This window comes from Acartia tonsa, chromosome 3 (assembly GCF_053477335.1).
Source record: "Acartia tonsa isolate MP-2025a chromosome 3, ASM5347733v1, whole genome shotgun sequence".
In the NCBI taxonomy this organism is placed as follows: Eukaryota; Metazoa; Arthropoda; class Copepoda; order Calanoida; family Acartiidae; genus Acartia; species Acartia tonsa.
The window spans coordinates 42,547,207-42,559,928 of NC_137262.1; the positions used below are offsets into that span (position 1 = coordinate 42,547,207).

At 29.9% G+C, this 12,722-nt stretch overlaps 1 protein-coding gene across 2 annotated transcripts in view; it reads left to right on the top strand.

The window, feature by feature from the left end:
• The first annotated feature begins 7,773 nt into the window (after window positions 1-7,773).
• Window positions 7,774-12,722, top strand: part of LOC145314249 (uncharacterized) — a 44,593-nt gene continuing 39,644 nt past the window's right edge. For both annotated transcript variants that reach the window (XM_080154092.1, XM_080154091.1), the window contains exon 1: window positions 7,774-7,899. In XM_080154092.1, coding sequence (XP_080010218.1) covers window positions 7,857-7,899 — 43 coding nt within the window. In that variant the 5' untranslated portion in view covers window positions 7,774-7,856. The remainder of the gene's footprint in view (window positions 7,900-12,722) is intronic.

Sequence of the window (12,722 nt, forward strand, 5' to 3'; positions counted from 1 at the left end):
TTATAATGAAAATGTCCAGTCGCATGAGTGACATATTAACGAGACATATTCTGGTGCGATTTTAAAAGTTTTAATGTTAATGTTAATGCTAAAAACCACATTTTATAAATTATGGACAAAATCATTCTTGTTCCAAAGAACGAAAGAAAGTATTATTGAACTGGGAATAAGAAAAAATATAATTTTTCTTTTTGTTAAACCAACTTTTATTATTTCTAAATTTAATATAAAATTTGCCCAAAGTTGTACTATTGAAACTTTTTAGTTTTTGTGTTTTAGTTTTAAAGCTTGACAAAGTGTTTTCTAATGTCAATAAAAAAAATTTAAAAGATTACGACTTTATTTTTTAAAGTCATATGTAGGAATAGGTATTTATCACATCGTTTTATAGCCAGCTTTCCGCGGATATTAAAATAGAAATCATAAGATTAAAACGAATTTTGTTAGCCCAGAGTGTCTGTAATAAGATGCTATACAAGATTTTTCAATATGGATAAGAACTGGTTCTAATCCTGCGGATATTAAATAATTAGTTTCGGAGCCATACAGGGAAGTAAGATCCATAACATTTTCTACCATCTAATCTTTTACTTTTTAGCATCAATTAAAATTATAAAAAGCATAGAAAAAAATCCTCGAAAGTAGATAAATAGTGCAATCTTTCTATATAGTTCACAAACATGAAAAGAATATAGTGCACTATATCAATATGGGATAGAAGGATAGTTGATATAATAAAAAATGTTTTGTTTCAAATAAGAGTTCAGGGTCAATAAAAAGAATATCTTAATCGAAACAAATATATGTTTAACAGCATTTTCCTCAGGGATATAAAGGGTTAAGACAGTGGCCGATAAATTGATGTACATCTCCAATGATGATACACACAATTACCCCTTCTGTAGAGTACAATTAGTGGTTGAAACATTTGAACACTCGACCAATCAAAGTTTAATTAAAGTCCCCGTAGTTGTTAAGCTAACGAATAAGAATATGTTATCATAAAACTCTGGGGACTAGTGTAATTAACAGCTCAATGTCTCCTCCTTTCTAGGATTTTCAAGTGTAAATAATATTTAGAATTTTTCTGGTCATTGTGAGTTACAAAAAGCATCATTTATTAACAGACCAATTAAAAGACTTGTAGACTTTAAATCAAGTAGCATGATTGGTGGTCGGACTGTCGAACATCATATCACCACTCAAAAAATGTATTCCTTACCCCTGGACACGTTACACACATACCTTTTTCTCTTCCTATGGCAACAAAAAATGCATTTTTAGCTGGCAGAAACTGTATAAATTAAATTAATTGAACATTATATACATCGTATGTACATCCTTTATATATCTATTACACAGCTTGTGGTATTTAATTAGGTAATTAATTGGGTCTTTATTAGATGCTCAGCTACTCTTTAATTTAATGACATAAAGCAATGTGATTATAAAACTGTTTTCATTGGCACAAATGTTGATTATAAGGATTAAACAAGATGAGCATTGACGTCCAAGCTTTTCTTTTTGAAGTGGAGGGGTGGAAAATCCTCTTTTTTGCACTAGGGAAATGGGGAGGGGATATTCATTGGATTTTATTGTGAGGGGTAAAAACAAAAAAAGGAAAAAATCATCTTATATGAAAAATCAATAGACTTTTAGAGATTTTTTGAGGATTAATATTCTACAAAAAAATATATAAAAATTTATGTTTGCGGCTGAAATGAAATAGATTTACGTAACGATATTTTATAGAAGACTATGGAATAAGAAACACATAAATTCACGTTTATGTAAGTTTCTTAAATGACTTTCTTTAATGTGCAACGCTTTAATTATGTATGTATACTATAGTTTTATCCCAAATGATGATATGCAAAGAAAGCCCTTCTGTAGATTACAATTAGTGGTTGAAACGTTTGGACACAACCAATCCAAACTAATGAAACAACCAAAAGTCCCCAAAATTGTTAAGCCAACAAATAAGAAAACTTTATTATAAAACTTTGGGGACAAGTGTAATAACAGAACATTGTCCCCTCCCTCCATAGTTGTAAATACAATTAAAAACTGAACTAACCCTAGGAATATTGTAAAGTCTTGAATTGAAATTTTGGCAAAAGTATTATCCCTTAACGGTCAGGGGGGGGGGCGTTGAACGCCCACCCCTCCGGTTTTTTCTATCTCATTTTCTGTGTGTGAAAGATAAAGAGCCCAAACTGCGTGACTTTTTAAGTATGGGTATGACACATAACTGAGAGTTGGAATTTTATTAATAGGAATTGAGATAATAGGGGGGGGGGGCGTTGAACGCCCCCCCCCCCCATCGACTGATTAAGGTGCGGCAAGGGGCCCGACTGTAAAGGGTTATAAATTTTCTTCAGTGGCTATATCTTTGATATACCTGAATCTAAGGTTATTGCCTGGAACATAGATTTATTTTAGACGGATGCACAAACTTTAGGATAGATAGAATGACAATGAAAGATAAATTATCTTCTCTCTTATTCTCAGTTTTAGGCAAAATTACAAGGCAATAGTGTCAACTAAACCCTGGAAGCATAGTTATGTTGCTTAATTTTGAATAAAATAGCATATTGCTTTAAAGTTAAAATCCAAGGTTTCAAATTCAGCTGACAAAAAAAGAAGTTATTTTACAAAACCACTTCTGTTTAAAGGATTATCTTTTTCTCCATATGTCTGGAACAATAAATACTTTACTCACCGACTCATATAAATGATTTGTAGAGTAGCTTAACTAATATAATTGATTTAAAAAAAACTACTTTTAAAACTAATATTAAATGTCTTTTTCCTAAATATTGGATACTAATTGAGATAAAAAAGTGAATACGTTGTAAAAATCATGTCTCGTGTCCGACCTATTTATCTATAAAGTATTTAGCAATGATTAGATTGTTGCCAACGTAGTATGTTAACAAAATAAGGATGTTAAACATCCATAAAGGTGTAGCTCTTGTATAATAAAATATTTGTGCCTAGCCCTGCAGGTTCTCTTTTTCTCTCAACAACATAACCTAAATATAATCGTAAGGGGGGGGGGGAGGAGTTTCACTTGAAGTTTAAGATATTTTACCTAATTTTCTCGGTAAAAACATTTGCAAAAAAATTAATTAACCATGAAAATTTGTAACAAATTGTTTTCAAATATTTTAATTTTAATTTGTCTAAATCATTAGAGTTTCTTTTGTGAAAAATAGAAATATTAAATTCATCTGAGTTTTTATTTAGTGGAGAAGCTTCTCAATTTTCATGTCTTTTGTCCAAAGGATAATTAGTTATAATTACTATGAGTTATTGTTTTGTCATTCATTTTTTAAGTTTTTGCTTTAGAAAACAAAAATCTCAATTATTTTTTGCGGAAAATATCAAAGTATGCTATTCTTATAATGTTTTCCTGAATTATTTGAATTTTCAAGATTCTTTAGCGATCATTGACCAACCTTATGAAATTAAAATTGTCAATCCTTCAAAGACAAGATGGACATACTTGAAGTGAAATGCAGATTTGATCATGTTTAGAGTTAGACCATGAAGAACTATTACTTATTCTAAAAATAAAAATAAATTGTAATAAGGCTAGGAAATCAGTGTTTGGCTGTCGCGCATCAGCCGCGACAAAGCTCAAATTTAAACCCGTTTGGGAAATTTTTAAAAAGAGAGATTATCATATTTGGGTCAGACATTCAGCTGATTTTAAAATTGTAACTTTGTAAATTGTATTTCTCTAAGGCTTACAGACGGCTGCCGAGCTCCGAAGGAAACCCTAACTTCTGGGCTATAGGATTTAGCTTATGTACATTAATTTTAACAAATAATATCCTAGGAAGAAAAAAAATTAGGAGTGCCTTTAAACAGAACTATAAATAAATCTTTGCTAGTATATGGATAATTATCGTCCATGTTTTCTAAGCAAAATTTACAATAATGTATCCTTAATAAGGAACAATTAAAGTTTCTGGGAAAATGTGAAACTATTTGCTTGCAATATAAATGAACATTGTACATGATATTTCTCCCATAAAATTTCTGTCAACAAATATTAATGAATTCTTACATTTTTTTAGTTTATTGTCAGCGGTTAATTGTAAAGGACAGTTGAATATTTGTATAATTGTAAGCAAAAAAAAACCATCGTGAAATGTGCATTGAAATAGATTGTATAAATGCTCTCGTGACACAGATTTTTTACCCTGTGAAATTTTTGAAATTATTTTAGGAATGTCCACAAAACCAAGACCGTGTATTTTCATAGCTAAATTATACGCTGCTTTATTCAAAATTATCTGCTGCATTATAGTTGTTCCTTTTACCTAATTTAAGGGCTACAGAACTGTAGCAGCTGCAGCTGAAAAATAAAACAGTCACGGTAAGATTGATGAAAAAAAGGCCCAGCTGCGACTTATCAAAGTTTTGGCGACTGAATAGAAATCTAAAACAAAAGACTATTTGTTATATAAACGCATTCTAAATGATGCAAATAAAAAGCTTCGATAGAAAGATTTGGAGCCGAATTATTTTTATTTAGAAAGAAAAATGAACAGATACTATAGTAGACTTATAGAACACAATTTGTTGGTGGGGGGTTATGTGAATTTTCAACTGTATGCTAAATAATTCCAAAACAGAATTATAGTTTTGCCTTGTTGTGAAGTTGTCCTTGTTTAAATTTTAGTTCAGATAATTTTCTAGTCTTAATGATATGCGGATTTTCTAAAAAAGAAAATTTTAGTGTAATAAGAATTTAGGATACAATACAAAATATTTTGCACTTAGTTTGGACAATTGCCAATCTGCTTAAAGAGAAAAGATACTCAATAATTTGACTGTCTCTCAAAATAATAAATTGCAAGCATTATAAAAATTGAAATATTGTTTTAAACTGACTTGGCTAAACCATTGTAATGTACAAGAGAGTTTTGTTTTGTTCCAACAAATGACTGTATTTCTATTATTATTTGCATTCTTTTTTTTCAAAAATTTAAATTTTCAGACAAACGTTTAGACTTTTTTTTAGGGTTGGGCCGGATACTTTTTTGGCCGGATACCGGATATCCGGCTGATTTTAAACGCCGGATATCCGGTAACCGATCGGATATCCGGCCAAATTACCGGATATCCGGCCGGATAACCGGCCAAATTAGCAGATACTAAAGTAGCAAAAAAAATTTCTTCAGAAATCTTATATAAATTTACATAAAGTTAAACTTGTTCAGAAAAAATGTTCTTCTAGCTTCAATAATAAGAAAATTATAGCCATTTAAAATTTTAAAAAGCAGAGATTTTTGGTGTAAAGTATAAAAAATTATAGAGCCGGATATACGGCCGGATAGTTTCAATATCCGGTATCCGGCCGGATATCGAAAATGGCCGGATATCCGGCCACACCGGATATCCGGCCACACCGGATATCCGGCCCAACCCTACTTTTTTTACACGGAAAAATCTTCCAAATTGATCTTTGCACCAAAATTTTTTAATTATGTAATTTAATTTAGCATTATTGAGTCGCTATTTTTAGAAAAACTAAAAATAGATGAATATGTTGTGTTTTGGGGCTTAGTAACACATTATTTTTGTCTGACTAATTTTAAGAATTAATCCAATTTAATAAATTAGGACTTTTTAAAAGCTTATGATATTAAAGAGCTTCCGCGAAGACTTAAGTTGATGTTTAAAATAAATATTAAAAATTAAAAGGGCATCAATCAGCCTGCAGTAATTGCATATCGTTCAAAATAAAAAAAATGTTGGGTAAATTGTTAGCTAAAATTTGGATTTTGTAGAAATTGCAACTTGCTAAAAAGATCTTTGAAAAACCTTTGTTTTCACATTATTCTTCACAATAATACCTTTTTTGTTTACTTTTAGCTATTCATTATTCAACCTGCTTTAGTTTAATATCAAAAGACGTAAAACAGGATTTGACATGAAAATATAAGCGTAATAAGATATCCTATTACTCTGCGTAATAAATAATAAAATAAATTAGATTCAATAAAACTAAAGTATTATGTTAATATAGAAGATTTGCTAAAAACAAGGTGAACATTTTACATTGGTTTTCAATAATTATGAACAAAACTTAGAGGCAGAAATGTATCATGTAATAGCTTTTTATTTTGATGTGGGTTTGTGGGAGTGGGAAATCTAGTGTATTTTAAAAAAAATTGAGGGGGTTAAAATGAGCGGTTTCTAAGTTTGAGGGAGGACAACATCCCTTACCCCCCCCCCCCGTGAATGGTAAGAGTTTAGTCAACTTTTTATGTCGACTAGCCAGGTGACAAAAAAAAATTAAAGTAGGGTATGGTAAATTATTTTGGATAAAATAATCTAAGGAGAAGCTAGTGAATCATCATATATGCACATCGTATAATAACTTCTAAGGTTTCAGAATATAATTAAGATATTGTGTGTGTATGTCAATTATTATTCTTCAAAATTTTAACACTTTTCTTCTTTCTTAACACTTTTTTACAAGTTTTGAATGTTTGTTTGTCTTTCTGATGGGTATTAGATAATTTTTTTCCCCTAAGGAATACGATAAGACAGATGCTTATGGATGTGAAGATTTTTGGTGCATTACAGACAGCCAGATCTTTTAAAGTACACTTTAATTAAACCCTATAATTTTTAGAGTAAATTAACGAATTCTTTTCCATATAATTTTCTATAGAGGATTAAACAAGTTTCATTATAATATTAGTTCAGTCACGTTAAAAAGGAGCATGTCTTAAAGACAATAGAGACATGCGACAATAATTGGTATTTTATTAGTTAGTTATTTTTATGATGCAAAGATATCTTTTATATATTGTATTGGTAATTATATTTTTCTATTATGAGAGTTTCTCTAGAATACTTTATAGACTGTTCTTTTTTTAAAGATGTCTTAAAGATAAAATTTTGTCTTCCTTTCAAATGCTAGATGCTTCACTTTTTCAAATCATAGAACTGCAAATTATTATTACTGCACAAACTGCCCAATCCCCTTTGACTTTACTTTCATTGCTAAAAATAATTTATTGCTATTGTGTCTTTTTGCTAATATGAAAAATCGGGTTGGGCCGGATATCCGGTCATAATCAATATCCGGCCGGATACCGGAAATTCAAAATATCCGGCTGATTTCTAATGCTGGATATCCGGTAATTTGCCGGATATCGAACGTTGGCCAGATATCAGGCATTAGAAATCAGCCGGAAATCCAGTATCCAGCTAAAAAAGTATCCGGCACAACCCTAATAAAAACTTCGCATAAAAAATAACATTTTTACATCAATTTCTTTGCTTTTTATGTATGTACTATGCAAACATACATTGTTCACATACGCCAATTAAGATTTATGAATCATTAAATTATGTGTTTATTATGCATAAATAATATCATATTACAGCTATATAAACGATGTAAAATTAACAAAGTTCTTGTTAAGTACTAGTATGGTGGGTTACATCAAAATGCCAATCGAGCACTAGAGCCCCTTTTTTTAAATATTAAAAATAAGGAGAGGGGAGGTATTATTCATTATGCTTGACCCCTGCGTAGGGCTTTAATCCTGTAATACCTGCGGGGATAACCAGTGCCCAATATTACCTAACCTAAGCTGACCTAAAGTAACCAACACAAAACTTCATTATTTTGAATTCAAAATAAAAAAGTTAGGTCTTAAAAGGATTGGTGGTTTTATTAAGAGATAGGTAAAAATATACATCGGTTAAAGGTATCAAATTATAAAAACTATATCAATAAAATCATTTTTCAGATAATAAGAGCCTAGACAGGCAATATAAAAAGTTTTTGTGCGAAAAAATCCGCCAAAAAAGTGTGAAAGAAAATGGAATTTGATATCATAGTCCACAGACAGCACTTCTCACAAGGTAAACTTTATCAGCAATTTCTCTTAACACAAAAGTGGACCACAAAAACCTAAAATGTTTGATATAATGGAAGGTGGTTTTCTGAGATCCACTTTTCATCTTGGGAATAACTCCACTATAAATGATATAATATCAAGGATGATAACATCCATAAAAGCACATTTTTTTCTCTCTAAACATGTATTTTTGACGGTTTGTTCTATATATAGGTTTGAAAATAGTTCTTTAAAATGAGGTTTTTTTTGGTAGTCTTATTGTCGGTTGGGGGATTAATCAACTCTAAGTAATATAAGAACAAGATGACAGTATTCTATAAATGCCACCTAACAAGTAAAATGTGTAATGATCTGACAATATTGTGACTATAGAATTGTAATTAAATTAATTAAACTTACAAATTTACAATAGCAATGGGCAATATCTTATAAAAATCCATGGCTTGCCTAGTATAGTTTGTGTTATCTTAGCCTTACAGATACATAAAGGAATATGTAGTACTTAGGAAACTCTTACTCCTAGACTGGCCTAAGAAATTCTATGGGATTTTGCTCAAGGTGTGGTTGCTAATAAATAATTACTTTTTCCCTTTTATTTGAGGCAAAAAATCAATACCTAGCAGTTTTTAGACAAATTATATTTTTGTACAGTTTCTTTTCCTTCTTGTGACAACCATTTTTTCTTGTATTTGATTTTCTCCAGCAAAAGAAAAATTTCCAAAAAACTTGAATGAATGGTCTTTATTTTGTAACCCAGATTCTTTTTATACACAAACACACATACGTTTCTTTTACTCTTAATTTGATTTTTTTTGTGTCGTAGCTACTCTATAGTATATCCTACTTTATATGTGTCCATTTTTTTGATAATGTGACACTGTAAGATGATGGAATAAAAAGTATAGGGCAACCACAGTCTTTTAGGGGTTGATACATTTGTTAAGAGATGAATATAGTAGATTTATAGAGAATTTACTCTTACTAACCAATTTGTCCTGGATTATTAGCTGCGATTTCATAAATTTTATTATTCTTGTTTTTTTTGTAGATGGATGTAGATGGATAGAAACAAATTTCTTCCAATTTATACATTCTAGTATTTTATCTAATTGTTTTAATCATAATTATTTTGATTGCTTACTATGAAACGAATAAATGACTGATTTTAAGTCCGAACCATAGAATAAGGAGGAATAGAAATGAAAACCTCAAATATTTTAGGGAATATTGAAGAAAAGTTGCGCTTGCGCAATAAAAACATAATATGAAACTTGAATGGTACACATGTCAAGTTGGGACAAAAATGAAATAATATCTTTTTAATGAAAATATATCGAAAAGTATTAGATTTTTCCTCTAACTTTATGTCTCTACTGCATAGAAATTAAATTTATGTTTATCTAATATTGTTTACATTTCACCACTGTCAATGTACTTTATGACGCAACTTGCGTAATCACTCGATTACGAAATGTAAACGTAACTTGCGTATAACCCAACAATTAATAAAATAATTTATGATAATAATTGAAATTAAAATACCTAAAAATATATAATTGGATATAAACATCTTTTACTCTCAGACCTTGAAAGAATTAAAAATCAGCTGCTAAGGATTTTTTGTAAACAAATTCATGCGCAACCCTAATACAAATGCCGTGATCATTATTTCTTAACCAAATATTTTTAAAGTAATTTTTTTTACTAAATTCATGTTGAAATGAATTTTTGTTTAAAGTTTTGCTCATACTATAAGGTTTTAATCCATTGTGAATAGGACAAATATGGCTGGACGATTGGCTGTATGGCTTTTAGTATACTATTAAAAAAGGCATTTATTTTTCATACCATTTCTCGATAATATCTGAAATCATGTGATTTTACTACAAGCCTTGTAGCCATTTAGGGCTTTCAAAAGTTCCAATTTTATTTCAGGCTAGCCAGGCAGAATCTTCTACCTGGATTCTATTCTATACTTTATCTTCTTTGGTCCGAACACAAGTAATAAAAAGTCAGGGCTATGCAGCCGAACTCAGCAGCGACCATGTGTCAATTTTAATCTTGTTTGGATGTTTTAAATATTGCCATATTTATTTAGGTCAGGTTTTTATATATTTATAAATTAATTTATTTCAATATAATTACAAAGAACATGAAATAAACTATAATATTTTTGGATTTTTTTTTATAATAAAAATACAGTAAAATATTTCGCATTAATGAAACAATATGTTTAATATTTTGTTTGTATTAACAGTTAAAATTTTACTTCATTGGAAAAAAAACATTTTTAGGTTTGAAAGTAAGTAATATTATCTTTATATTGTAAAAGAAAATTCAAAAATTCAGATGCAATGTTAATATATGAAGAAGTTTTTTCTAAAATTTTTATGGCAAATTGGGCAACAAAAAGAGTTTGAGAGTAGCAATTATTAACAGTCCATTTTTTTATAGCTTCGTCCTTGCTAGATTTCAATGCTCTGTCTTTGGCTACTAAAATGATTGTTGAAATTTGAAGAAAATCTTTATCATTGAATTGAGGATAAATGATGTTAAAAAGGAAAAAGTTTTCTTTTAAAAAAATGAATTCTGGATTCCCATCATTATATTTTTGATCTAGAAATAGTGCCAATGCATGAATAAAGTACTTAGCAAAATAGCAATAAAAAATCCCATGTTCGGTTGTTGATTCTGCATTGCATTTTGGACAAATAGCATTGTCAAGTAAGCCAAAATGCATTAACTTTTTTCTGCTTACAAGGGTTCTATTAAGCTGTTCTACTAAGAAAGATTTATAATGCAAAATTAAAGGTAATGACATTACTTTTTTAAAACTGTTTTCAAAACTTTCAATATCTGGAAAATAAAGACCATCTCTTTTCCTTGTTTTAATACTTGGGGCATGTTGATCGTATTTTTCTCTCTGCAACCATTTAAAATGCAATGATAAAATGGAAGGCTTAAAATCATTAACATTTATAAGAGGTAATCTTATCTTACTTAATTTCTTTTGGTCAATTGTATCTAGGCATAATATATTTTGTTTACTACTTATTACTTCTACATAAGATTGAAGTTTTTTAACTAGTCTACTATCTTGTATTAAAGTATGAATGTCAGAACGAATAGTCGGTAAAAGCATAATTCTATCTCCTATTATTCTGTGTTCAAGTAAATCGAACAAAGTTACAAGTGAGCTATCTGCTAAAATTTGTATCTGATTTTTTGTAAACCTCTTTGCCCAAAAAGAAGAAGCAATTAATGTTTTAAGCATTGTGTTTTTGTTTAATTCTAGATTTTTCAAAAATTGTACTGTTTTGTCAAAGTATATTTTGGTTGATCCTGGGTAGAGGAGTTTTAAAAATTTGCGATTTTTTTGTAGTGTCTTTACACCAAAATTGTTAAGTAAAAAATTGATGTCAACTTTGTAAAATTTTAGTAGTATACCCAGGGAAGAAGAGGGATATAGACGGGCATGGTTTAGGAGATGTAGCAGGCTTGGCATAAAAATTGAGATGCTTTGACTTTCGGGTTTTAAGATCTTTAAACCCCCCTGCCAAAGATTAAGCTCAATTTGTTTAGATGCAACCTTGTATCTGTAGCTTATACCTTCATTCGATTTAGATGACCACAAGAATTTAGACATAACTTTCCATAGTTTTTTAGTTTGAGTACTATTAGGTGAATATACACGAAAAATATGAAAACACATGGAATTTAAAAGTGACATGCAAAGGTTTCTACGTTTTATTATACTATAGTTACTAAATAGTGGATACTGTTTTGCCTTCCTATCTAGTTTTTGGATTAGTTCATCATAAGTTAGTTTTGCTCCTTGTGCCATATCAAAAGAAATAATTATACCAAGGTGTTTAAAATAAGGTTGAACTTTTCCAATTATATCTAGGTTAGCAGGTTCAATACCATTAGTTAATATCTTAGTTTTGGTGAAGTTTACTTTTAATCCAGTTGTTTCTTCTAATTTTGAAAGCAAGGTAAAAACTTTTTCAACATCTGTGTTATTTTTGAAGCAATAAAATTTCCAAGAATCATCTGCAAAAGCCGCTGCAGGTATAATTTTTGAATTTACATGCAAAGAAATGGCTTTAAATAATTTACTGTCAAGGCATGACAAAAAAATATGATGAACAATATCATACAAAGTTGCAGCTGAAGGACCACCTTGAGGCGTCCCTAAAATGATATCAATAAACTCAGACACACAGTTGTTAGCAATTGCTCTAAATCTACCCTTAGAAATCAAATTAATCCATGAATCAGCAAAGTTTCCACTAGGAAAGATATGCTTAAGTATTCTATGAAGCACTTCCGGTAAAACACGGTCAAAAGCACGTTGAATGTCAAATGAAACTAATTGTGCATTTATTTCGTGTTTTTTGATGTAGTTCATAGTAGCAGTCATTGAAACGCTTGCTGTGTGCATATGTCTTCCTGGTATAAAACCATGTTGATCAGGATGTACTATTTGGTCTAAATAAGGTTTAACTTTACAATTTAATGATTTAGAAGAAATCTTATACATAGTTTCCATCATGCAAATACCTCTCAGATTTTTTGCCAGTTTTGGATCAGATCCTTTTTTGTTGATAAAAACTATGTTGCGATCTTTTATACTTGAGAAAGGTGATTTATCAATGTCAATACAATGAATGTGGTTAAAGGCTCTAGTTGAGAAGTTAGGGACGAAATTAAAAAGAAATTCATAAAGAATTTTCGGTTCAGTGGAGATTCCTGGACAGCTATTGTTTGACATTGATTTTATCACATCTCTATACTCTTTAGTTGTACATAGAGGAGAAGAAAGTG